This window comes from Acomys russatus, chromosome 29 (genome assembly GCF_903995435.1).
Source record: "Acomys russatus chromosome 29, mAcoRus1.1, whole genome shotgun sequence".
In the NCBI taxonomy this organism is placed as follows: Eukaryota; Metazoa; Chordata; class Mammalia; order Rodentia; family Muridae; genus Acomys; species Acomys russatus.
This window is the reverse complement of record NC_067165.1, coordinates 7,507,380-7,533,586: the sequence shown is the minus strand read 5'-3', so window position 1 is coordinate 7,533,586 and position 26,207 is coordinate 7,507,380. Positions and strand designations below refer to the sequence as shown.

Sequence of the window (26,207 nt, the reverse complement as noted above, 5' to 3'; positions counted from 1 at the left end):
CTCTCATTTGCTGGCCTGGCTGGCCTGGAATTCTCAATGTAGACTCCCCTGGACATGAACTTACAGGGAATGCCTGCCTCTGTCTCCCAAGTATTAGTATTAAAGGCGTGTGCCACCACTCATGGCTAGCTACTTAATTTCTATATGATTTCCTAGGTAAATTTTGGTAATTTTTAGGGGAGGCTCTCTTTACATTTCTTAAACCTGCTCATGAAGTCAGTTGCCATAAATTTATTTGGAAAGATAATATACTTTAAAGTGTTCACTTTTTAAATGCTGAGGAAAAGCATTACTCCTGTGTGGTCTTTGCTCAAGGATCTCAGAAAATAAAGACAAGGAACCTGAGACTTAGGATGGATTATGTTGCCAATTTTGCAGAGTCGCACTCTGTAACTCAGATCTCTAACTCAAAGTTATTCTCCTACCTCAGCATCCCAAATGCTGGAGGTCATAGGCGTGATCCACAGCCCCAGCTTGACTGTTGCCATATTTTGAGGAACTTGCCAGTCACTGGCACATCTCCATGTGCACAAAAATGTGAGAAAGTGAACTCAAGTTTCACATTTAGACACAGAGGCAGAAATCTCACTGACTTGGCCACTGCCTTCAGCCAGGCTTAGTTGAACACACCCTGTGCACAGAACACAGACCTCAGTGTGGAATCGGGGTAGCTGCTTGTAGGAGGGAGCCTGGCCGTTTCTGCCATCTGTCTGTGGATTGACTTAAAGTGACTGTGGCTCAACATCTGCATGCCATGTTGCTTTCTTTAGCTCAAAGGCTGACCCATTTCACTGTTGTTGTTTTGTTTTTGTTTTTAATTCAGTTCTTCTGGATCTGCCTCAGTCTTGACACACAGCAGCTCTGGAAATAGCCTAAAACGCCCAGACACCACAGAATCACTGAATTCCTCCATGTCCAATGGCACAAGCGATGCTGGTGAGGGGCCTCTGAGAACTTCGTTCCTTAGAAATGTTCGCAGTACTGTCAGGTCCCCACCAGCCGTTCTAAAGCCAGCCTAAGGTGTCCTGTTCTGTTGTAGATCTTTTTGACTCTCATGACGACAGAGATGATGATGGGGAGGCGGGGTCGATGGAGGAGCACAAGAGCGTTATCATGCACCTCTTATCACAAGTGAGGCTCGGAATGGACCTCACAAAGGTAGGAACCACATCTGCAGCCTTGACTGGGTGGGTGAGTGCTCACAAAATGAGCACAGTGATCCAGTGTGTGTTTTGTCTCCTGTTTAATGTGATCGTAGATGAGTAGATGAGTTGTCAGAGGTGACAGTTGGGTGGGTTATACAGATTAAGAATTGAGATTGACCTGCAGCAAATGAGAACTCCTTGCAGCCTCACCATGTTCAGATTCATGCTCTGTAGCATGAGTCGGCCTCTTTAAAATGAAAACACTGGAGTCTGATAGAGTCCATCCTCCTTTAGGCTAGCGCCTGTCACACTCTGGTTTGTGTTTCCATCCACTGTGTCTATGGGAGGAGGTTGCAGTCCCTACCACCATCCTCATGTTTTGCATACAGTCTCAGTGGCCTCTGCGGAGCAATTTGAGTTGTTTCTTCGCTCTGCCGCCTTCCTGGTTCCCCAAGCAAAGCATAATTCCCTCAACTGTGCCCCAAAGTGGTGTGTGTCCAACTCAGGGACAGCAGAGGCTTGCCCTCTCAGTTCCACTTCTGCTGGGCAGGGCAGTGGGCATTCTGAACCGGGACGGCGTGGGAGGTGGCTTTGTAAAGAATACTGGGCCCTGTGGTGGGTATGGCAGGATGGGGGAGTGCCGTTCAGCAGTGCAGAAATGTTTTTCATGGAATTTGGTCTTCAGGAGTCAACTGTGTGTTTTACAGGTAGTTCTTCCAACATTTATTCTTGAGAGAAGATCGCTTTTAGAAATGTATGCAGACTTTTTCGCACATCCGGACCTGTTTGTGAGGTAACTGACTGAGCACAGTAGTTTACGCTAAGTGTTACTGCTCGGTAGCCTTGCGCCCGGCTAGCATAGCGGGCACTCTCCCTGTCCTCTCAGGCCTTAGGGTAGAAGGTGAGTCTTATGAGGGTGTGCTGCTTAGCTTATGTGGTAGAGGGTTACTACCAGGCACTTTCAAAGTATATTTAAAAGTCTCATAAGCAGGCAGCTGGAATTTAAAAGGCGAAGACTATAAAGTTACTTGGAATTTAGTTCTGCTTACCAGACCTCTCTAAAGCACCTGTCATAAGGTGCTTTGTTACAGCTTGAAGAAAGAGCCCAGTCACACCCGAGTCATAAACTGCAGCATCAAGCCCGCAGGCTGCTGCATGCACAGGGAAAGAAGTCACGTCAGGGTGCGATTGACAGTGGCAGACTTTCTCAGCAGGAAATATTCTAGACCATGCTCTCTGACTGCATCCCTTGTTCTGAGGGGTTGAGGCCTCCTGGAGCCAGGTTTAAGAGAACCATGTAACCAGTTCTCAAAGTGCAGCCATTTAAAAACTCTATGGTAGTGTTAAACTTAATTCATAACTGACAGATGAGGTCCATTGGTAATGTTGTCAGGGGCATCAGGTACTTATGACAGTGGCTTTTATTTAGGAAATTTAAAGTTTGTTTTCCTCAGAGGAACTACGGTAGAATTTTAAGACTACAGGAATAAATCAGATAAAACAGAATACTAGAAATGCACGATTAACTCCCCCCCCCCAAAAAAAAGAGTTAATAATGAAGGAGAAAGGGGCCAGGTAGGAGACAATCCCAGTTAACCTATCGGTATCAGCAAACGTCTATGTAGGTAGCACACATGCTCTGCCAGAGAAGACAGCAGTTGTTGAACTAGATAAAAATGGCAGAATGTATTCTTGTGCTATTTGAAAGGGGAAGGCTTTAAGGATAGTAATACTGCTTGCTTCAAAGTAAAAGGCTAGGATTGAAGATGTTGCAAGTATAAGGCCCTGGCTTCGATCTCTAGTATTGCAAACAATAAAAATTAAAATGATAGTATGGCCCTCCAAGGGGGGGGGTGCTCCGAGAGCACACACAAGCCAGGGCATGCTCACACTTGCCTCAGCCTGAGTGCTGTGGGGCCAGAGAAGGGAGTTACTAGGGCTCCCTGCCTATGTCCAGTCCACTAGAGACACTTTCTCCAGTGAGCCAGAGAATAATAGACAAGGACATCTGACACCCTCCTCTGGCCTGTGAGACAGCTCCTGGGATCACATACCTGCACACTTGTCTGTCTGCACCAAATAAACACCCCAAAAAAGAAAACACAAATTTACCATCTGTCTCAGTGTGGGTGTGGTGGCAGGCAGCGGGAAGGCATGGTGCTGGAGAAGGAGCTAAGAGCTGTACATCTCAGTCTGCAGGCAGAGAGAGGCCTGGTGTGGATGTTTGAAAGTTCCAAACCCACCCCTTGTGACCCGCCTCCTCCAGCAAGGCCGCACCTCCTAACCCTTCTGAACAGTTCCCGACTAGGGCCAAGCATGCGAACACATGAGCCTGTGGGGCCATTCTCCTTCACACCACCACAGCATCTGACACTGAACAGAGCAAAGTTGCTGTAGCTAATTTAGTGTCAAAGGAGCAAAGAAGATGAGTGTCCTATAGTCCCAGCATTTGGAACACAGAGACAGGAGCATTGCTCTAAGTTAGAGAGTAGCTAGCATACAAAGTAACCACCAGGCCCACTTGGGCTAAAGAGTGAGACCCTGTCTCAAAGCAAGCAGATGGGTAAGAAATATAACCAGAGACAAATAGAGACAGTTTGTAATGATAAAAGAATGAACTTCTCAAGAAAAAAATAGACACTCACGCACGCATACACACACGCACACACACATACACACAGCCTGGAGTATAGGCCAGGAGTCAGGTAGCCCCCTAGCATGTGTGAAACCCTCACATGATGATCAGCACCAACCCCAATACCAGACTAACCACAGGGAGAAGAAAGTTAGCCAGCCTCTCCAGAAACGACTGGAAAGTCAGCCTAAGCAGTCGGCAAGGGCTGGAGAGATGTTCTGGGACTGAGAGTCCTGGCTGCTCTTCAAGAGGCCCCAGGTTAGGTTCCCAGAACCCAGACATGTGTGGCTCAGTCATCTGTAGCTGCAGTCCCGGGGGTCCCTCCTCTGGCCTCCACAGGCACCAGGCACGCATGGAGTACACAGACATGCATGCAGTGAGTACACCAGTACACATAAAACATAATACACTTTTAAAAAGAAATTTGGTAAGCCCATAGAATATCTGAACAAATTAAAAATAATTATAACCACATAATGTTTCTTGAACATAAAAGAATTAAACCAGCTTGGTGTGGTGGCACAAGTTACCTGTAATCCCAGGACTCAGAACTAGGCAGGAAAATGAACTCAGATTCAAAGCCAGAATGACCACAGACTGCAGCCCTCTCTCAAAACCAAGCCATGATTAAGTCAGCGGCTGCTAACCTGGGATATAGGAAGTCTCTGTGGCAGTGAGGCGGCACACTTGCATGAAGTTCTGGGACAAGCAAAACAAAGATGTGGGCCTGGAAACCAGCAAGAATACTTGCCTTGGGAGGGCACGGAGCTGCAGAGGGAGCATGAGGGAGATGAACACTCTGTGTTCTGACTGGGTGATGATTAACTAAGTGGATAGAAACATTTGCTAGAGTCTTCTAACTAAACACTAAAGTGAACCCATTAGTTAGACATGTTTGCCTTGGTGTCAAACTGGAATTGGTATCCACTGTATGGTCCAGTGGCTCAAGGTAGAGCATGCTGGACATGCTACACCAGCATGCAACCTGCCCAAAAGCGGACCATCACATTTGTCCTTGTCTCTTCCAGCATTAGTGATCAGAAGGACCCCAGGGACCGAATGGTTCAGGTCGTGAAATGGTACCTCTCGGCCTTCCATGCAGGAAGGAGAGGATCAGTGGCCAAAAAGCCGTACAATCCTATCTTGGGTGAGATCTTTCAGTGTCACTGGACGTTGCCGAATGATACAGAAGAGAACCCAGTGAGTTTCTGGGGGGGTGGGGGCAGAAGGAGGAGAGGAGAGTGTGTCTGTGGATGTGAATGAGTCTGTGCCGTAAGCACGTGTGGTCAAGAGGACGGCTTTTAGCAGGCAGTTCTGTGTGGGGAGAGGAGAGTGGACTCAGGTCCTTAGACTTGGCAGCAGACACCTTTACCAACTGAACCTTCTGGGTGGCCCAGTTATTTCACACTGTGTAAAATAATTTAAAAGATTCACTATCAGGATGAGATAGCGGTGAAGGCAGTGATCTCAGATGCTCACTGGGCAAAGAATAGTTTCTTTGCATTTTCTATAAGCAATGGAAGGGTGAAAGAGTAATAGCTTGTCTTGGGGATGGGCATTAAGTCAGGTCATGAGGGCCTTGTCACCATAATGGTAAATTTGTGCTGTATTGGGATCTCAGTTTTGTTTTGAGAAAAGATCATTATAATGGTATATGAAAACTAAATTTGGAAACAGAATGCTTTTTTAAAAAAGTTGGAACTAGAATGCTTTAGAACAAATGGCTGGTTCCAGCTACATTTGTGAGGTGGAATTGTCAGTGGAGCTCTGGAAGAGGAGACAGTCAAGAGCTGTGTCCCTGTTCCCACTCAATACCTGTGACTGGAGCTTCCGGAGTGAAGTTTGAGAATGGCACGTGCTAGAGAGGCCAGACGGTGGGGGACGTGTTAGGGCCCAGACGGTGGAGGGACATGTTAGGACCCAGATGGTGGGGGACATGTTAGGGCCCAGACGGTGGGGGACATGTTAGGACCCCTGGTGCTTTGGATAAAACTGTGTGAGGAGCTCTGGAACTGAGCCTGGCGCCTCATGCTTGTGTGTTGTTTACTCACTGGTTATAGGTGGCATGGCAGATGTGGAGGTCAAAGGCAACTGGATGGGTTCTCTCCATTTTCACATGAATATTAGAGCTTGAACTCAGGTCTCTGATGGCAAGTGTCTTTACCTGTTGAGCCATTTCGCTGGCCTGGGCTCTATTTAGAATTGTTTTGCAAACACAGACCCACAGCAAAGAATGTAGACTATGTAGCTTCTAGGAAAGAAAAAGGAAAAGTCCTCACTCTGCAGTGCCTGACTCATAATAATCTCATGGGAATATGTGGCTGCCTGTATCTATTTCCAAGGACACATTAATGTGCAGTCCTAACTGAAGACAGAGGCAGGCGGTGTTCAGTGTGTACAAGGACGGCTGGCCAGGCCTGGCTTTATAGCCTGTCTCACGTGAGGCAGGTAAAGCCCTCAAGAGTTTCAGTGCAGCTAAGTGCTGTGGTGGAAGTGTGTGTGTCCAGAGGGACCAGGGTTGCTGCTTATTAGATTCTGCATTGTCATGTTTTACCTCAAAAGTTTTTAAATTGATGTTACGATTACTTCCAGGAGCTGGTTTCAGAAGGGCCGCTTCCCTGGGCTTCTAAGAGCAGTGTGACATTTGTGGCTGAGCAAGTGTCCCATCATCCGCCCAGTAAGTTACAGGGGTTGGTTTGTTTTGTTTTGTTTCCTACAACCTTCAGTCTCACACTGTTCTAAAGCCTGTCATCCAGTGCTGGACAGCCAGGTCAGATGACCTGTCACTTGAGTGCTGTTCTTCTTCTGTTACCTGAACTGGACACTAGTTCCAAAGACTCAGCGTCACTGATTGATTGTGGACAAGATGCGGGGCTTTGAGGACTAATGTTTAGTACTCCTGAAGTCACCTTACCCATGGCAACTTGGAGACCAGTATTTTATAGTTTTTGCAGTGTATTCCAGACATGGTGGAGAGAATACTTCAACATCTTTGTCCAGTGTGGTATTAAGAGTGGAATACTGAGCCGGGCAGTGGTGGCTCACACCTTTAACCTCAGGAGGCAGAGGCGGGTGGATCACTCTGTGAGTTTGAGGCTAGCCTTGTCTACAAAGGGCCAGAACAGCCAGAACTATATAATAAGAGACCCTGTTTCAAGAAACAAAAAGAGTGGCAATATTGGAGGGGCCCAGACTAGGGGGAGGGGAGCATGCGCACCCTTAGCAAGCAGTGCAGATGGCCCTTTACATTCTAAACTGCTGGAGTGGCCATGGCCTCCTGCACACTTGCTTTGAGAAAAGGAGGCATACATTCCTAGCATGGCATGAGGCTCTTCTCTGTGAGCAGGGTCGTCTGCAGAGCCAGTCAGTTTGAAACAGTGACTACGACTATATTATGAAAAAACACTTTCTTTTTCAGTTTCAGCCTTTTATGCTGAGTGTTTTAACAAGAAGATGCAATTCAATGCTCATATCTGGACTAAATCAAAATTCCTTGGGATGTCAGTTGGGGTGCACAACATAGGTCAGGGTAAGTGTGTGATAGTGGGGATTCTAACATGTACGAGAACTGGACATTCAAGGAAAAATGTCCCCTTAAAGTCGGGCTGGGTGCCATAACTTACATGTAAACGTGAATTTGGAGGAACAGGGACGGGGCCCCTCCCATCACCCAGATGTCAGGCCTGTGGCTGCCGCCCTAGCAGAGGCTGTTTTTCTCTCCGCAGGCTGTGTCTCATGTCTGGAATACGATGAGCACTACATTCTCACATTCCCCAATGGCTACGGGAGGCAAGTAGACTGTTTCCTCCATCAGCTGCAACCCTACTGGCTGTAAGCCGCACCCCTCCTCTCTCTCCTAACCGCCAGTTTTACCTGAGACCCTTTGATTTTGCAGGTCTATCCTGACAGTGCCTTGGGTGGAATTAGGAGGAGAATGCAGTATTAGCTGCTCCAAAACGGGTTACAGTGCAAATATCATCTTCCACACTAAACCTTTCTATGGTGGCAAGAAGCACAGAATTACTGCAGAGATTTTGTAGGTATTTTGTTTTTCTGCCTCAGTGTTCCACTTTTCTGAAGTACTTTTCTCTCTTGAACTTCTGTTAGGCACTAACCATCAGCTGACTTTGTAAGCAGGTCTCCATCTTAGGTGTCAGTCTCTTCCTAAAATCTCATGTCAGAAGGAGTTGGAGGTGGTGGGTGGGACCTCCTGCTGAGAACTCCCCCCCCCAGCCCCCAACCCCCCTACTCCATGGGCTCCATCCTCTTGTCAGATTGGACCATGAGCTCATCCTGAAAGTATGGCGTCTACAAGCCTTCACAAAGCCCTTCATTTTTCTGTTCCTTTGCTAGAAAAAAAACAGTAAACATCACACATAGGTATCTGGCAAGATTTCCTTCATCAGGACCTGGGAGGAAGCTGTATGTATGAGTAACAGGAGTTTATGGACTCAGAAATTGGAAGTCTGTCCTGTTTCGCCCTAAGGCTTTTTCTCTCCCTGAAAACGTGTCCTTGTGGAGTCATGCTTGACTACACGGTTAATCAGTTTTCCGAGAATAAAAGAATCAGCTGCCAAACCATAAAAAATAAATTATAAATAAATAAAACCCAAAACCACAAGCAGGATGGGACACCAAACAGAAAAGTTTACTTTTGCTTTTCAGAAAAAAATGGGCACAGTTCACACTGTCATCCTGCTGCCCAGTGACAGTGGACAAAAGGACGACATATTTAGGATTGTCCTAACTGGTCCTGAGCTTTGATGTAGCTTATAGGAAACAGATGGATCTTCCTATATGGCATTTGTGTTCAGTCCATTGCTGTATACCATAGATTCTCTGGAGAACACTGTGCTGAGTAAGGAATGATGGGAAAATCCGTGTTTCACTGTGAAATGGGTTTGACCTTCTGGATCTGCTCAGCTGCTTTGACCCCACAGTTGCTTTCCCATCTTCTACTGACCTCTTGTTTGAGTAGAACAGTTTTCAACTTGAAACTAATTGAAATTGTTTCTTTTCTGTTTAGTTCTCCAAATGACAAGAAATCTTTCTGCTCAATAGAAGGGGAATGGAATGGTATCATGTATGCAAAATACGCAACAGGGGTAAGAACTGTGTTTTGCATTGGTCTAAGCTGCATTGTATATAGCCGCCCTTGGTGCTTGCTCGCTTCATCTGGAACTTTAACCAAGAGCAGCCAGCACCTCTTCAGGGTGAGCCTTGCCTCCCTCCCCACACACTTTACTACAGCATAGGCAACAGAATGGCCTTTTCTTTTTTCTGTTCTCAAAACACTTGAGAATAATTTGTTTGAAGCAATGTTTGGCAGTCACCTTGTAAGCATTTGGTCCATTGTCAAAAGGTTTGTAAGATGAAATGTGTCTTAGTTAGGGTCACTATCACTGTGCTGAAACACCATGACCAGGAAGGAGCAAATTAGGGATGGAAGGGTTTATTTCACTCACAGTTACACATAACAGTTTGTCCTAGAAAATCAGGGCTGGAACCTGGAGGCAGGTGCTGCTGCAGAGCCCATGGAGAAGTGCTGCTCAGCCTGCTTTCATAGAGAACTCAGGACCACCAGCCCAGGATGGCACCACCCACAATGGCTGCACCCACTACGCCCTCCCCCACCCTCTACAGATAGATCTTATGGGGGCATTTTCTCAACAGGGACTCCCTCTTCTCAGATGACTCGAGCCTGTGCTAAGTAGACATAAAGTTAATAGCACAGGGGCTGGAGAGATGGCTCGGCAGTTAAGAGCACTGGCTGTTCTTCCAAAGGACCCAAGTTTGATTCCCAGCTCTTAACTCCAGTCCTCACACAAACATACATGCAGGCAAACCACCCACACACACACAAGTGGGCGCACAGCTATGCTGAATCTGTTGAATTGAGCTCAATTCAAAACAATTATTTTAGACTTGGGCTGCATATAAAATCATTGTGCTAAGATCTATGGGATTTATGTGTTAAAGTCTCCTGAGAAGCTGACTCTGTAATAAAACTGAATAATAAAGCATCATTCTACCTCTTGCTGTCTAGGAAAATACTGTCTTTGTAGACACTAAGAAGTTGCCTATAATTAAGAAAAAAGTGAGGAAGTTGGAAGATCAGAATGAGTATGAGTCCCGCAGGTAAGGAACCTCAACTAGGGCCGCTGCCGGGGCCTCCTGCCCGCCAGGCCCTGCTGCAGGCAGCCCTGGGAGACAGAGCACTGAACATGCCAGCCGAGCTCCAGGGCACGGGTCCTTTGTCAGCGCCGCATTTGAGAGCTTTGTGACCACAGATACGTTTACTGACCTCTCTCTGCCTCTTTCCCTGCAGTTGAAATAGCAGTCAGTGTTGAGAAGGAGCCACTTCTTATGTCCTTAAGTCCCTGCAGTTGGCCTCTTGACTCTTTTGAGATCACATAGTTTTTCTGGAATGAAAATTATCCTATTCCCCCATCTAACCCTTTCAATTGATAATTAAATTTATTTGGCTTGAGTATCTTTGACTCCCCAGAGTTGTAGAGAACCAGAGGGTGAGGCAGAAGCAGTCTTAGCTGCTAGTGCTGTAGCTCATCCGCCATCCTCTCGGGTGTCAGCCTACCTATCCCCTGCTCCCTTTGTTGACAGTTAGCAGTGTCCTTTCCATGTCCTTCACTGCTCTAGTACCCTGACAGCAGCTCCAGGAGGTCTAGTTCACACTGTGGCAGTCAGAAGCCTTTGGGTGGGTGTAGGCTTGCATCCTCCAGCTCACAGGCTCCTTCCATCTCTTTAGCCTTTGGAAGGATGTCACTTTCAACTTAAAAATCAGAGACATTGATGCAGCAACCGAAGCAAAGCACAGACTTGAAGAAAGACAAAGAGCAGAAGCCCGAGAAAGGAAGGAGAAAGAAATTCAGTGGGAGACGAGGGTAAGTCCTGCTCCTGTTGCTCTGTAGCTTGAGCAGTAACTCCTTCCTGTCAACGATCGCTGCAGAGGTGAACCTCAAGAGTCCCTGGTCCTGCCTGACACTCATTGCACAGCTGGGAATGGACAGAGCACGGGATAAAGATGCGCACTGCCTAACCAGTCCTCTCTTCCTTTTGCAGCTGTTCCACGAAGATGGAGAATGCTGGGTTTATGATGAGCCGTTACTGAAGCGTCTTGGTGCTGTGAAGCATTAGGCTGGCAGCTCAGTCTACCCCTGGTGACCAGGGCAGTAGGCGTCATTAAGCAACAATCGGACTTCCTCCAGGAGAGCCTGTCACTTCCTTCTCATCGCAGTGGTTCCTATCTCAGGGATACTGGACTTGACGACACAGATGAACAATTAAAGTGGAAAACGCTTCCCTTTTCTCCTCTGTGGCAGTTACAATTTTGACTTCACTCCTGAGAAAAACTTCAGGTTTTGAAACAAGATGTCTCTTCCTTACCCAAATCCCATGCTTTGAAAAGCATTTGTAGACAGACCCAGGTCTCAGCTTCTTCTCCAGTTCTGCTGTTGAAGCATAAACCCTTGTCTCCTAGTTCATTTTCTCTTGAGTTCTAGATATACATATATACACACACACACACACCTCTGACAGTTTTTCACTAGTACACCCACCTGTAAATACTGTATCCTCGAGTTGTTTTAGAAAATTAGCGCAGTGTGTGAAAATCAAATGTTAAGGAAATTTCATGGTTTCACCTATAACCTTTATTTTAGAATTGATCTATTATTAGATTGTATCTAAACCTGAATTAGTATAATTATATGCAGTGCTTCTTAAGGCTTCATAAAATAATTTTCCAACCTTTTTAAAAATGTTTCTTTCATTGTTTTATGACTTAACCTGGAAACCACCAGCCTGGCAGCCTCTGACTGAAGAGAGGCTTCTCCCCAGCTCTAGCGCACACAGCTCACCCTGTAATGCCTCACCGCCTACAGGGCTGGAGGACTACCCTTTTTCCCACCCCAACCCCCAAAAAAGCCACAGCAGATGGCTTGATCGGAAGGGAAATACAGAACTATGTTTATTTAAAAATACATTAAAAAACAAAAACAGGGCAGTTTGGTGCTATAACAAATTAGTTACATATAGGCACACAAGAACTGAGTTCTCCTCAGAGGACACAGGGCAGGACCACCACCCCCCCCCCCCACGCTGCTGACGTAAGTGTCTGTGGGGGGGGAGGGGGGGTCACACTTGGATACTATTTCATTGCAATCCAGTATAGTAAGCCTGGGTTATACTGTTAGTCTTGTAGAGGAGAGATAAAAGTAAATCAAATCATAGGTTGCCATCGCAAAAATCCAGTGGAAGCCCGAAGGCAGTAGTGTAACTCCATAAAATGCACACACGTCTTTAAATACACGCTGCTTCAGGCCAATGAGACTGCAGTTTATTTGACTATTTTATGGTAGGGGAAGAGGCTGAGTGTTGATGTGAAGGCCCTGATGTCAGTAATGGGGATGGTGGAGTCTGCCAGGAGAGGAGAGGGTGGCAGGTAGGTTAGCTGCATCCCTTCACGGGAATCTGAATCCTCACCAGAAGGGGCGCCATCCTCTTCCAGTTCGTACTTCCCATAGCCAACAACCTAAAAGACACCAAAGGCGCAGGTGAGGCCTGTGCCAGCCGATGACACCAAGGCTTCAGATGGCTGGCGGCACTCACATGAACGCTGAGCATTTTACTTCCAGCTCCTCTATGAGCCTTGAACCAACTGACCAGTTCTGACTTTGAGAAAGACTTCAGTGCTTCAATCTTGCAGGGAAGAGAAAAGAGGCGTAAGAACATCATAGATGCTGAGGGGCACGGGAGGGGAGTAGACTGCTGCTGCCTGCGTTTGGCTTACTTGGCTTGTCTCAGCCTGCCCCTACCCTTCCACAGGACAAAGGTCCTCAGCCACCGGCCTTTGTTCCTCTAGCAACTGTCTACATTTGCACCACAGCTGGACCCGGAAACCCAGTCTAGCGTGACATCTCACAGGGCACTGCATACTCCAGCAGCTGTTGCCTCATAGAATGGGATGTGTGGTGCACATCAGCCGCCTGGGCAAGAGGATGAAAGTGCTTTTGTGATGGTCTCATTGATTTCAAATTTCAGCCAGAAGTTGCCAAAAGACCTAGAGGACTCCATAAAAACATGAGCAGTCTGTTTAGTAGAGCCCCATAAAATATCAGTAATAAGCCTCAAAGTGGAGCTGCTCTGGCCAAAACTGGTCCATGTAGAAAGGTAAAGGTTAGCAACGTATATAGCTACCATGGTGACTCTAAAAACTTTCAACCCAGTTCACATGGCCTAGGTCTCCTCCACATAATACTGTTGGACGTGAGACGCAACACACAGTCAAGGGCCTTCCCCAGTCCTTCAGGCTGTCTTGATCTGAAAAATAATTACCTCGTGGGCAAGGCGGTCAAAGAGATACTGCTGTGTCACCACTTCGTTCCAGTTCCTGTCCACCTCCTCCCCAAGGTGGGTGTCCTCACACTCTTTCAACTTGATCAGAGCTGTGACCTGTCAGAAACATGCTTAGCCATGACATCACATCCATTCAGAAAAAATGGGCTGTGACAGACATGTTGGTGTGTGTGCTTGTGTGCATGCATGTATCTGTGTATACTGCGGGGGTCTTAGAGGGACATTTGGTAAAATATATTGGGCTGTGATAGCAGATGTGGTATTCCGAAGGCTTACAAAGACTAAGCATTGGTCACCTGAGTATTAAACGCATCTTCAGTGAGGTTCTCAATCTTCTCCTCGAAGCTGGAAAGAAATTCTTCTATCTTCTTGTCAACAACTTCAGAGCTGAAACAGTTTGGGTAGAAGCCAAAGGAATTCAGGCTCACTAAGGCATAAAGGCTGCAGGCTTTCTATCCTAAGCTAGGAGAGCAAAGAACATGAAGTCCTGTCCCTCTAACCTTCAGCCTCATTTCCTAGCACCCACACTGTGGCACCATGACAGCCAGCTAGATGTGCCACACCTTAAATCATCGAGGCCTTACACCTCAGGCTCACAGTGTTTGTGTGGCTTTTTTTTTTTTTAATGTGTATGTTTTGCTCACGTGTGTGTTGGGTATCCAGAGGTCAGAAGAAAGCAATGTGTTTCTTGGAGTTAAGACACAGTTGTGAGCCACGGTGTGGGTGATGGAAATCTAACCCTAGTCCTCTATAAGAACAAATATGCCTAACTGCTGAGCCATCTGCTTGTTTGGAGGTTTAAGACAGTCATGAAGCCTGGGCTGGCCTTGACTGCCTCCCAAGTACTGGGATTACAAGAGGATGCTATTATGCCTGCCTTTATATGGTGCTGGAACTCCAGCCCAGGGCTTTGTGCATCCAGTGGAGAGCTACATCATCAGTCCAGCATTGTTTTTCTCTAGTCTCCCTGCAATCAAACATTGGCAAGCCCTGCCCTGTGACCTGTAAGATCTAAGCCACACCCTATGGAACCAGCAAAGCCTCATTAGTCCTAGATAGTTGTCCATTAGCCATCCCACCCCTTCCAGCCTAACAAAACAAACCATGTTTGGCCACAGTTGTACAAGAGTCAGGGAAGCACCTGTAGTACCCTCCCCCCCCCCCCCCCCCCCGCTCCTGCCCGCTACCCCACCCCTACTGTCTATAACGGTGTTCATTCACTCTTACTTGTATTTGGTTGCCTGAGTCCCAACAGTTACAGAGAATCCTAGAATCCCAGATGTATTCCTACAAGTCGGGTAGACATGGTACCTAAAGCCAGACAAAGAAGTTAGAGCTGTTCATGTGGTGACCTGGCTCCTGTCCAGAGAGGCCCTGAGCATGGGGGTGATGGGCTCTTGCCCATTTGGAAGTCCCAAAAGGAACATAAGCATATGTGCAGCTGCTCTGCTGTAGGCTCAAGTCAAGTGTCGCTGAACTGGGTACAGGCTAACTTCTGGCTTGTCCAGGTGCCTGAGCAAACTGAAAACATGATCACAGCCCAACACATTGCAGAAGGGCTGATGTGTAGGTACTAGACTGTAAGGTATGGGAGGGCCAAGGCAGACTGGCAAGCTTGCCTGCAAGGGGAGCCCTAGGCCATCAGTGCCCTTGCCAGCACTTACCCAAGGGTCTGCTTGGTTCGAAGGAAGTCAAAGCAGGGCTCTTCCATATGCATCTATAATTCAACATACTTTGTATCAGCCCAACTCCCAGAAGAGAAACCTCAATTTCTTACCTGAAAGTGTTCTCTAAGTTTCTAAAATCCAGCCTCCCTACAAGCTTTTCTCCTAAATGGTCCAGGCCCCTGACTGTTCATGCTGGATAAGAATAAGTTACCACCTGATCTTCCTCCGATGACAAGCTTCTGACTCCCACAGGCACACAGCCCTCAGACATAATGGCAAGCCTCCCGACAGACCAGGAGGAACTCTTGAGCCCCACCCTCCATGCACTTACCACAAGCAGCTCCATAAGAGTGTACTCTCTTAGAGTCCTGGTACCTGACTGAAGGGAAAACATGATCAGACAAGCAATGGCTTATGGGGTTCAGTGATCTTGGCCACTATTGTCTTAGGTTTCCTGCCCTAGCTCCTTTTTAGATTTATTATTTATACAGTATTTTGCCTGCATGTACACCTGTAAGCCAGAAGAGGGCACCAGATCTCATTATAGATGGTTGTGAACCACCATGTAGTTGCTGGGAATTGAACTCAGGACCTCTGGAAGAGCAGCCAGCGCTCTTAACCTCCGAGCCACAGCTCCAGCCCCACAATCCTGTTTATTATCTACCTTCCCACCAGCCTGAGACCCTGAGAGCAGCAGTCCTGCTAGAACACCTGTTGTGGACTAGTTGGCACTAGGGTGCACTTGCAGGTAGACACGGGTGAACCAACAATGCCTAGCCTGACAGCTTCTGCCTGCAAGGCGCAGGATATACTGTAAGACCAAACACCTGTAGCTCGAGGCCCTAAGGAAGACAGTAGGAAATGTTTAGTGGTTGTGGAGCAGCTGAATTGGTTTCTTGAACACTTAGGCACAAACCAAGTACTATGAAAGTACCCAAGAACCCTGGAGAATAACAAACTAACTGAGAATAAAAGCGGGGATGGAGGCCAAACAAGGGTGTTGCTGGTGCATGTTGGAGCAGGTCTCCTGCAGGCTCCTCTGACATCCCTTGTCTCTCCTACTTCACCAGAGAAAGAAGACAGCCTATTTGTCCCAACAGCTCTGATTGACAAGCACCAAGACTTCCTGTTCCCTTTTGAGAGGGCTACAACATAACCAGTCAACTCTGTTCTGTGGAGGGGAACAGTTTCCTAGAGGAAGCAGTTTTTATGAGACCACCATGGCATCCTTTCATGAGTTTGTTTCTGAGAACCAGGACGGGGACAGGAATGACTGGGGAGTCGGCTCAGCCAGCCAAGCGCTCACCTTACAAGCACAAGAAGAACCTGAGTTCAATCCCCAGAACCCACATTTAAGAAAAGCTAGAATTCCCAGCACACAAATGGTAGCTCACAACCATCTGTAACTACAGTTCCAAGGGTCCAACACCCTTTCCCTGCCTCTGCAAGTACCAGGCATATATGTGGTACACAGATATACATGCAGGCAAAACACTCATAAAATAAAAAATAAACTTTTAAAAAATCCTGATATGATGGCATATACTTGTAAATCATAGAGTAACTGACCACGAGCCCTGCCTACTTGGTACTACACTCCAAGCCAGTGAGGGACCTTGTCTCAATATTTTTAAAAAAGAGGAGGTAGGGGAATGGATGGTACTTGAGGAGTGACAGACAAGGTTGGCCTCTGACTTCTACATGCACCTGAATATACATACATATACATACAATAAAGGGGGGGGGTGACGCAGGCCCAGGATCAGCAACACAATAAAATGTCAAAAGGCAGTAAACAAGGCCATGTTACTCAAAGACCAAAGCACAGACTGGACAGGACAGGTTCAGAGAAGATGTTCACAAGTTAGGAGTGGGATTAGCCAAACACTAAAGCACGCTCTGAGCTGACTGAGGGCTGCTGAAAAGCACGTATTTACAGGCCTCCTCCTCCTCCTCCTCTCTATTGTGGAAAGCATACACACAAAAAGGCGATCTGAGTCCCAGAGGATAAGGAAGTCGGCCTTGGATTTACCATCCCAAAAAACAGGTGGTGGGTTTTTTCTTATGTAAGAGTCCTTGTTTGTTCTATGCTGACTGCAGAGCTGGGTTTATTTTCACTTTTTTCCAAGCTGTCCTTTAATACATATCCTCTTGCTGCTTGGGTTCTGTTAGGTAAAATCCCCACCACGCTTTGGTATGTAGGTCAACTCACCTGGTAGTACACAGTGACCTCAGAGTTAGCATCACCTTTATTCAAAGCTCTGACTTTGCATAAATGGTGGCCACCTGGCAGCTCCACCACCTGGAACTGCACAGGCAATTCCCGCTCCAGAGGCATGAAGTTCAGCTTGCTGCAAAACAGTCAGCACACATGGGTGAGAGGCAGGCCTACGTCCTCCCCAGTCCCAGACTGAAGAACTCGGGCTTCACCTCCCTTCTGCCCTGCTCTGTTCACACCAGGCTCAAGAAAAGCAAGCAAGCACAGGGAAGGCCTGACTTAAGCTGAGCAACAGCTACAGCTTACTGCTGCTTTCTGGGAAGGGGCATAGAGAACTCAAACCAATACTTACTCAACAACGTACTTCAGGAAATCCACAGACTCCTAAAAGAGAAGTAAATACCTACCTTAGAACTTGGTAATTCCCATTTTTTAATTCCCTGCAGCACTCTGGACAGCATTAGGAAAGCAGAGTCTGTCACCTAAATGCTGGACACGCATCAGGCCAGCTATGTTTACCAACACTAAACGACTCAGGCTGCCCCTCTGCTAACGTGCTTCCATTTCAGCAGTTCCCTGGCTCACATTAGTTTATCTAGCGAGGCCATGCGTATGGCCAGGGCTATATTTTGGAAGCCTAGCCATGTTTTGGAACTAGCCAGCTGACACAGCCTGGGCTAACTGACTACATGCCTTCTGTTCCACCTACAAGATGCTGACTGACGGCAAGCTCAACTCTGGAGTAATTTCGCCTGTGGCTACTTCTTAACACCGCATGTTCAGTCCACAGCCCAGCTGGCCCTCCCCTATGTGCGACTCAAGCAGCTAGTGAGACTCAGGAAGGTCTTTCTGTCAGAGAACAGAAACCAAGACTGATTTGGAGTTTGGAGCTCTAGTCTCCCCAGAAAGAAAGGGGCAAATGGAAGCCAGAGTTTAGGAGTGGCCATTTTTATAGGCCACTCCAGCACAGGCTCCTCCTCTCTCCATGCCTTACCAGCCAGCCAGGGAGTTTGGGCATCTCCTTCCTACTTGACTCCTAAGCACTTCTTTTCGTTTACTTCATAATTTTCAAGCATTGCCATTTTCATATAGCATAGCTTATCCCATAACCAGTTTTAAAGTATACACTCCCACTTGTAAGACTTACTTTCCTAACACCGCCACCTTGTGCCATCAAAATTATGTACCATTAGACAACCTCCTCCTCCCCCCTCCCCACCCCACTGGCCGCTGGAAACCATTTCACTTCTTAGCTTGGTCAAGCCTGGCGTGCAGGTTCCGGCTGTGCATGGGTGTGTACACACTTTATCTCTCCTTTCTCAATCTCTGCATTGATTTCCACATATGATCTTCAGCAAATTTAACCAAAACCAAATTAATAACAAACCCCTTTGATTCGAGCATAAACAGTCTTCTTCCTAGGAATGGCGCTGCCCAGCGTAAGGGGTCAGAAACTCCCGCCAGAGTTTGGCAGTGCCTTGAGGGGAGAATAAAGTAATTCCAAGCCCAAAGCACAGGGACAGGCGCCTACTGTGAGAGTGCCTCACTCACCATGCTGGTGACATTCCCTTGCACCAGGCCCTCCACGAAGAGCTGGGATTTAAAGTCCTTGACAAAGTTCAGCAGAGAATCAAGGGAAAAGCCGTCCATCAAAGCTCGGTACTTGTCAATCATAGACCAGCGGGAATATTCCAGGATTAAAAGTCGCACATCTCTACAAGGGACATTTTTTTTAAATGTTGCAAGAAATGTATCTTACAAAAAATTTTAGGTCAAGATTCTATTGAAGTGTTTTCAAAGACAGGCGAATCCCAGCAAGAGTTGGGAAAAATGCCTTAACAGCAAAAGCGGCAATTAAAACTGCATATAATTTTAGAGCCGAGTGTGGCAGTGCACACCTTTAATCCTAGCACTTGGGAGGCAGAGGCAGGTGGATCATTGTGAGTTGGAGGCCAGCCTGGTCTACAAAGCGAGTCCAGGACAGCCAAGGCTACACAGAGAAACCCTGTCTCGAAAAACAAAAACAACGCAAAAAACCAACAACAAAAACTGCATACAGTTTTAAAGGGACTTGCTGACAGGTACAATGCACCTTCCTGTCCCAGTTATAGAGTGAAATATTTCACATGAGTAAAATTTAATTTTAACATTTTTAAAAATTATTAATCAATTTTTACAAAATTTAACAAAATTTAAATTATCCCTATTTTTGTTAGAACTTTCACTAATTTGTATTACTAGAAATTAATACTACAGCATCTACGATTGTAATGACTTACAGTCTGAGTAATGACCCAGTTTATATTATCGGACTAACTTCACTGTCCATCTCCAATCTGCCTCCCTAACAGCTACTGGATTCCTCAAGTTCCTAGTATCTATCATTTAATTTGTCACTTATAAAACAGAAGCAAGGCCTGTCTTATGCTGTTACAGACACCCAAGCAATGAAGTCCTGCGGGGTTAAAGCCATGCAGGCAAAGGGCTCTGTCTACTCGCTGGGGCCTTTTCTGCCCTTGGCACAGGGTTCTCTGCCCTCTGATGAAGAGTGCCACAGAGAGCCTCTCTCCAGGTCACACAGAGATGCCCATGCAGCTTGTGATCAGCCCAGGGGGCTCGAGTCACAGGTGTGTAAGCTTCTGCTCCCTTCTATACTCTGCAACCTCAGTTAAATTCTCAGCAGTGAAGGTTGAAAGGTGAACAATTTAATTCAGCAACTCATTCGCCTCCTCCTAGCAAATCAACCATTTTAAGGTACTCAAAAGATAAGCACATCTCATGTACACCTACTTGGCCAGAGTCTCGGGCTTAATGAGGATGTTGAAGTAGGTCTTCTTCAGCTGCTCAGTTATCATTGTAAAGACAGCAGGTGTGGAACTGAACTCAGCCAGGTAGTCAATAATAAGCTGAAAGAGCAGCTAAAAGGAAAAAGCAATTTAAGCAGCAAAACATGGAACTACATTAAAGTTCAGGGAGGAACTGCTTTTCAGGGGCCAAGGAGGGGCCAGGCACTGCAGGGGACCTAAGGGAAGGGCTCATAGCTCAATCCCCAGTGGCCAAGGCCATAACACTCTTCAAAGTTAAAGCAATGTATCTTCAGTTTACATCATTTTCCTTCTAAACTACCTTTAAAATGTGCCTTTAACTGGAAGGGTATTTTATTTGCACATACATTTTGGAAGCAGTAATAATTGTTTAATATTGAACTGTCTTATCCAAGCCAGGCACAGCGGCGCACGCCTTTAATCCCGCAATTGGGAGAAAGAGGAAGGCAGATCTCTGAGTTCAAGGCTGGTCTGTCTACATAGTGAATTCTCGGACAGCCAGAGCTACATAGACCCTGTGTCAAAAAAAAAAAAAAACAAAAACAAAAACAAAAACAAAAAAGCTATCTTGTCCAGAAATGTGAAGTTTTTCTATTTTCTTTAGATAGAAATTAACCTATTTCATATTGCTAGGTATTTTACTGTTTTTCCCAACATGTAACTCAAATACTTGTTTCCAGTCATTTCTAAAGGGTAACAGGAAGGACCGTCAAATCAACCAGTATAGCTGTGTCGCTGACGGCCCAACACCGACCACATCTGCTGTTCAGGGACTTAGCCAAGGTGCATTATTTATTCTATTATGTTACGTCTTCATGTTTTAGAAAGCTTTATCTACACTCTGTAAATAAAATCAGTTTTCTATAAATATAGTATATATAATTTTTAAGTATTAAGGTGAGGTAAGCCTCAAAAAAATGAAGAGCATAAATATTCTTTCATATTTTTCGAGACAGGGCTTCCTCTGTGTAGCCTTGGCTGTACTGGACTCACTTTGTAGACCAGGCTGGCCTCGAACTCACAGTGATCTGACTGTCTCTGCTAGGATTAAGGCGTGTACCACTGCACCCAGCTGAACATCCCTTTTCTAAGGTTTGTATTTGTTTGTTTTTTCTTTTTTGGTTTTTCAATAAGGTTTGTATTTTTAAACAGCTTTCTAAACTTATTTCCCAAAATCCTGGGATTTACTCTGTTTGCATTTTAAAGCTGCACGTGAAGGTGCTTCCTTCAGGCGGGCAGTGGCCGAGGAAGAGTCACACGCTTCAGAGTTACTCTGCCAGCACAAAGTTGGGTTCTGCTGGGTTCTTTCCTGTGGTCCTGTGGACTCTTCTTACATGAACCCAGTTCCAAAAACTTAATGTCCTTCCTTAAATTTGTTATAGCTCTTTTGTGAGAATTTACCTCAAACCAAAGTGTTAGTAAGGGTTTCAGAGAAACAGAGAGCAAACAGAAGTGGGGTCATACGTAAAGCACAGGCTGTTTGTTTTCTGTGCATGGCCAGTAATATAAATTAATATACATATAATTCTTGGGGCTGGAGAGATGGCTCAGTCAGTAAAGTTCTACCCTAGCATCCATGTCAAAATAAGCCAGGCACCATGGCACCCAGAGAAAGGAAAATCCCTACAGTTGAGAATCCTAAGTCCCAGATTCAGGGATAGGCCTGTTCTAGGCTGCTTCTCTATTGCTGTGATAAAACACATCACAGTCCTGCACTTAGTGAAGTCAAGGTAGGAACCTTATGTAAGTTCAATGTCAGAACAGCAATCATACACAAGGAGAACCTGCGATACCGCCCATCACGCCGCCTCTCCCTCAGAGGACTTACACGGAGGCCTCTGCGTAGTGCTGTGGAGCAACAAAGATAAATACTGGATTTCAAACTGGGAAGACTAGCGTCGCATACTTACAGGTAGTTTGTGGTTGAATCCTTTCACTCGGATAATTAAACCATGTTCTCCAGCTACCAGTTTGTACTCCAGCTGTGCCACATCAGCTTCATAAGCTGGCTCAGCAAGGTTATGAGTAAGAATATTGACGAAGATTTCAAAGAGGACAACACTGGAAAGTACAAAATGTACATAGCATCATTAATTGGCAGGAAAGACGAGAATAAGAAGATTTGTTTCCGTCAGAGTAAGAAACTTCACCTTTCTTAGTAAGGTGTTAATTCTCTACCCCAGAATATAAAACCCCGAGGTCTGAAGGAAGCCTAGCTTACTCGGGACTCAACGTCAGAGGTCTATCACAGGACCCCCTCAGGAGCTTTCCACAAACAACATGCAAACACAGTGAAGGAATGAACCAGCATCAGAAACAACCAGCCCCAACCAGCCAGCAGCCCTGGCTATCCATTCAGACTTAGGCTTTTAGCCTCATAAATTTAAAATATAAGGAAACAGAGAAGAGTAATACATGTCGGGGGTGGATAGTGATGAGGCAAAGAAAAAGAAAAATAGTAACCCTGTCTGTGCCTTCCCTCTAACTCACTTTTGAGCCCTCTGATCTTCCACAGTGAGTTACCTATATAAATACACAAATAATTTATAAAGAACAAGGTATAATTAAAAGTCTGGAAGTTGGGGTTGGAGAAAGAGCTCAGTAGTTAAAAGCACACACACTGTTGCTTAGGGACTACAGTTCAATTCCCAGCACCCACAATAGGCAGTCCATAATACTTATAATTCCAGCTCAAAAGGATACAACGCCCTCTTCTGGACTGTTCCAGAACCAGCACCCACATGTACCACCACTACCTCCACCACCCTGCCCCAGACGCATACAAATACATGTAACTTTAAATCTTAAGGGGGGCTGGAGAGATGGCTCAGAGGTTAAGAGCATTGACTGCTCTTCCAGAGGTCCTGAGTTCAATTCCCAGCAACCACATGGTGGCTCACAACCATCTATTAAGAGATCTGGTGCCCTCTTCTGGCCTGCAGGCACACATACAGGCAGAACACTGTGTACATAATAAATAAATAAATCTTTAAAAAATAAATAAGTAAATAAATCTTAAAAGCCTGCAAATCATTAAGTACTAGATAACAGAAACTCAGCCAGTCTTCTCTGCAGACAAGGAGCCAGCCTACAACGCTCCAGTCCTAGTTCACAGTGAGACTTTCCCAACCCAGTAACTATGATAAGCTTATAAGTTATCCTAACTTGTTTAGAGCACAGAAAAATAAATAAATCAATAAACAGATAGCATAGCTCAAATACTGAAATAGAAAATAACCAGCTGTTCCGACTGAAATAAAACTGTTTTCCAGTAATAATTAAAAAAAAAAAAAAAAAAAAAAAAAAAAAAAGTCAATGTGTGCTGGCCCTGAGGAAATACTTGCCAGCAGAGTTGGCCTCTGTGGTGCTGATCTCTTCTTAATCACAGCTGATTCATCCTTCAGCTCCAGGTGACCAGACACCACAAATTCTTAATTTAAAATATCACACAAAAGGCCCAATAGAGTCTTCATCGTCTGCACCACTCTCAGCATTATCCCTCCAAGGTCCCAGAACAGCCCGCCAAACTGTGAACACTCAGTGTCTTCTCTAGCCCAAAACAGTCTTCCCCAAACAGTCTCTCACAGCAATACTCCACTCTTTGCACCAACTTCCTAGTTAGGGTCATCACTGCTGTGATAAGCACCAGAACCAAAAGCAACTTGGGAAGAAAAGGGTTTCTTCAGCTTACAAGTGCACATTACAGTCCATCATCAAAGGAAGTCAGGACAGGAACTCAAACAGGGCAGGAACCTGGAGGCAGGAGCTGATGCAGAGGCCTTTGAGGGGTGAACTGCTCAGCCTGCTTTCCTACAGCCCAGGGGGTGGCCCCACTGACACCAACTGTCAATAAGACAATGTGCCACAGGCTTTCCCACAGGTCAGTCTGGTGGGGGCATTTTCTTAATTGAGGCTCCCTCATTTGAAAAGCCTGGCTTGTGGCAACCTGACATAAAACAAGCCAGTACAATCAATAATTTAAAATTTTTTGAAAACAAATACTTACTTTGCTGCAGATTTCTGTATCAAAGGTGAGATCAGATGGAAACGTACATAGGCTGGAAGAACAAGACCATGAATAAATAAAAGGCCAGAGGCCGCAAATATTCTTAACAACCCACTCTTTTCTTTCAATGTGACTTTTAAGTTAAAAATAAACTACTAATCCTTACAGCCTTGTCACATGTCTAGTCTCTTTTATCCCTGCATACTTTATTTTTACTCTTAAAGCTTTTAAAGGTGTTTTGTTTTGTTTTGTTTTGTTTTGACCATTCCAAATTGAGTATCATGGAAGGCACACTTTAACCTACAGGAATATCAGACACATACAGAAAGGTCTATGAATAACCACATTTAGCCAGGCATAGTGACGCACGCCTATAATCCCAGCACTCAGGAAGCAGAGGCAGGCAGCTCAAGGTCAGCCTGGACTACAAAGTGAGTCCAGAACAGCCGGGAATACAAGAGAAATCCTGTCTCAAGAAAAAAAAAAAAACAAAAAACAAAAAACAAACAAAGCCCAAAACCAAAAACAACCCCACCATATTTATCGATAACTTCAAACAGGCAAAAATATTTACAGAAGTATACATGTTAGTATACATGTTAATTAATCAAACAACTCAATATTCACAAAAAGAATAAGAGCCTTTTTCTAAAGAAGCTGGATAAATGTCAATAACTATTTCTAAATTCTTATAATACGTTCAAGAAAAACTCTGATGATACAGCCTCAAGTTCCAAAGCCTGGGAGACTGAGGCAGGGGGATTGCCATTTGGAGGCCAACCTGGATTAGAGTGAGGTTTTACAGAAAGGGTGAAAGGAGACTATGTCAAGGCTCAGTACACTGACTAAATGGCCGCCTCAGACTATGATGCCAAGAGCAGCACGGCTTGGCTATGCCCTAAAAGACAAGGTGTTTAAAAGGCCTGTTTAGCCCACACTGTATATGCTTAATGATAAAAGCAAAAGGCAGAGATGAGCAATTGGGAAAGATTTCACTTTACAATTCTGGGTTAGGCTTTCTCTTGTATCTAGGAATGTTTTCCTCATATCTTATTCTGTTTTAAAAATAATGTTTAAATAGCACAATCAATCTTTTAAGATGGTCAAATACCTGGTTCTAATTTAATTTTTCTGAAAGGAAAAATACATAAAAAGTTTCTTTCTAGAACTGATATTTTTAAATTATGTATGTATGTGTGCAGTGTGTGTGTGAGAAAGAGACTGCACTCATGCACTAATGCATGCCACACTGTGTGTGGTGGGGGGGGGGGAGGTCAGAGGATAGTTCTTACAAGTTGGTTCTCTCCTTACACTATACAGATCCTGGGAATGAAAAGCCAGGGCATCAGGCTTGGTATCAAGCGCCTTCAGCTTTAGCCATCTCGCCTGAGAGCAGTGTCTACATAACTCCTATAAGCACAGGAGCACACTGCTGATCTGTAAGAGTAAAAAGGGGCTTCAAAGGGAAAGGAGGTAGGCAACACTCACACAGAGGGCATTACGTTAAGAGAAAGACTTTCCCTCCTTCATTCCTTTAGAGGGGCCGGATCTTACCTTTGGGGATTTTGAATTTGTTGTCTTTCTTATACCACAGGCAACCTTGTGGAGTATTTACAATTTTAGCAGGGTATTCCGTTTCAGGGCAATCAAAAGCCTTCAGTGTAAAGTCCGTGGCTAACAACAAGAACAAAAGAGTAATCATTTTTCAAATATTAGGATACAATGTTCACTTGGCCTCCCAATAGTAGATTATTATCTCTGTGTATTTAGCTTCATTCCCTCTCCTAGTAACTGTTACTAGGAGAGGACGGCCTTTGGGTCAGGGCACTTGTATAACTCAATTTATGAATGAATATATACTTCAACAGGAATGTCTTTTGCCAAGCTTAAGGACTTTGAAAAGTTAGCAAAGAGTTCTACTCAAATATAGACTAATTTGTTATTTCAAATGTATGGCTAGCTGTTTAATTAACATGCATGTAAGAGATAGTTACTTTAAGGCTGGAGAGATGGCTTAGTGATTAAGAGCACTGACTGCCCTTCCAGAGGACGCAGGTTCAAGTCTCAGCAACCACATGATAGCTCACAACTATCTGTAACTCAAGTTCCAGTGGGATCTGACTCTTTCACAGAGACATACACACAGGCCAAACACCAAATGTACATAAAAATAAGGAATAAATTATAGATTCATGAACCTTTAAAAAAAGGAGATAGTAAATTTTTTAAAAAGAGAGAATAAAAGATGAGGCCAAAGAGATGGTTCTAAGTCACCATGTGGGAGCTGGGAACTGAATCCTGGTCTTCTAGGAGAGCAGCCATTATTCTTAGCCCCA

General features: G+C 45.3%; 2 protein-coding genes across 5 annotated transcripts in view; one reads left to right on the top strand and one right to left on the bottom strand.

Moving 5' to 3' along the window:
* Positions 1 to 11,288, top strand: part of Osbpl9 (oxysterol binding protein like 9) — a 54,447-nt gene extending 43,159 nt beyond the window's left edge. For all 3 annotated transcript variants that reach the window (XM_051171968.1, XM_051171967.1, XM_051171966.1), the window contains 12 exons: positions 824 to 936; positions 1,040 to 1,158; positions 1,853 to 1,938; positions 4,809 to 4,980; positions 6,373 to 6,457; positions 7,199 to 7,309; positions 7,506 to 7,569; positions 7,676 to 7,816; positions 8,807 to 8,885; positions 9,827 to 9,918; positions 10,547 to 10,682; positions 10,861 to 11,288. In XM_051171968.1, the coding sequence (XP_051027925.1) occupies positions 824 to 936; positions 1,040 to 1,158; positions 1,853 to 1,938; positions 4,809 to 4,980; positions 6,373 to 6,457; positions 7,199 to 7,309; positions 7,506 to 7,569; positions 7,676 to 7,816; positions 8,807 to 8,885; positions 9,827 to 9,918; positions 10,547 to 10,682; positions 10,861 to 10,935 (1,273 nt within the window). In that variant the 3' untranslated portion in view covers positions 10,936 to 11,288. The remainder of the gene's footprint in view (positions 1 to 823; positions 937 to 1,039; positions 1,159 to 1,852; positions 1,939 to 4,808; positions 4,981 to 6,372; positions 6,458 to 7,198; positions 7,310 to 7,505; positions 7,570 to 7,675; positions 7,817 to 8,806; positions 8,886 to 9,826; positions 9,919 to 10,546; positions 10,683 to 10,860) is intronic.
* Positions 11,289 to 11,930: 642 nt separating this feature from the next.
* Nrdc (nardilysin convertase) overlaps positions 11,931 to 26,207 on the bottom strand; it is a 64,569-nt gene continuing 50,292 nt past the window's right edge. For both annotated transcript variants that reach the window (XM_051170959.1, XM_051170960.1), the window contains 14 exons: positions 25,426 to 25,545; positions 23,872 to 23,923; positions 21,776 to 21,926; positions 19,831 to 19,958; positions 18,592 to 18,754; positions 17,393 to 17,424; positions 17,035 to 17,173; positions 15,154 to 15,201; positions 14,820 to 14,872; positions 14,383 to 14,466; positions 13,452 to 13,542; positions 13,135 to 13,251; positions 12,409 to 12,498; positions 11,931 to 12,331 (listed from right to left, as the gene is read on the bottom strand). In XM_051170959.1, the coding sequence (XP_051026916.1) occupies positions 12,137 to 12,331; positions 12,409 to 12,498; positions 13,135 to 13,251; positions 13,452 to 13,542; positions 14,383 to 14,466; positions 14,820 to 14,872; positions 15,154 to 15,201; positions 17,035 to 17,173; positions 17,393 to 17,424; positions 18,592 to 18,754; positions 19,831 to 19,958; positions 21,776 to 21,926; positions 23,872 to 23,923; positions 25,426 to 25,545 (1,463 nt within the window). In that variant the 3' untranslated portion in view covers positions 11,931 to 12,136. The remainder of the gene's footprint in view (positions 12,332 to 12,408; positions 12,499 to 13,134; positions 13,252 to 13,451; positions 13,543 to 14,382; positions 14,467 to 14,819; positions 14,873 to 15,153; positions 15,202 to 17,034; positions 17,174 to 17,392; positions 17,425 to 18,591; positions 18,755 to 19,830; positions 19,959 to 21,775; positions 21,927 to 23,871; positions 23,924 to 25,425; positions 25,546 to 26,207) is intronic.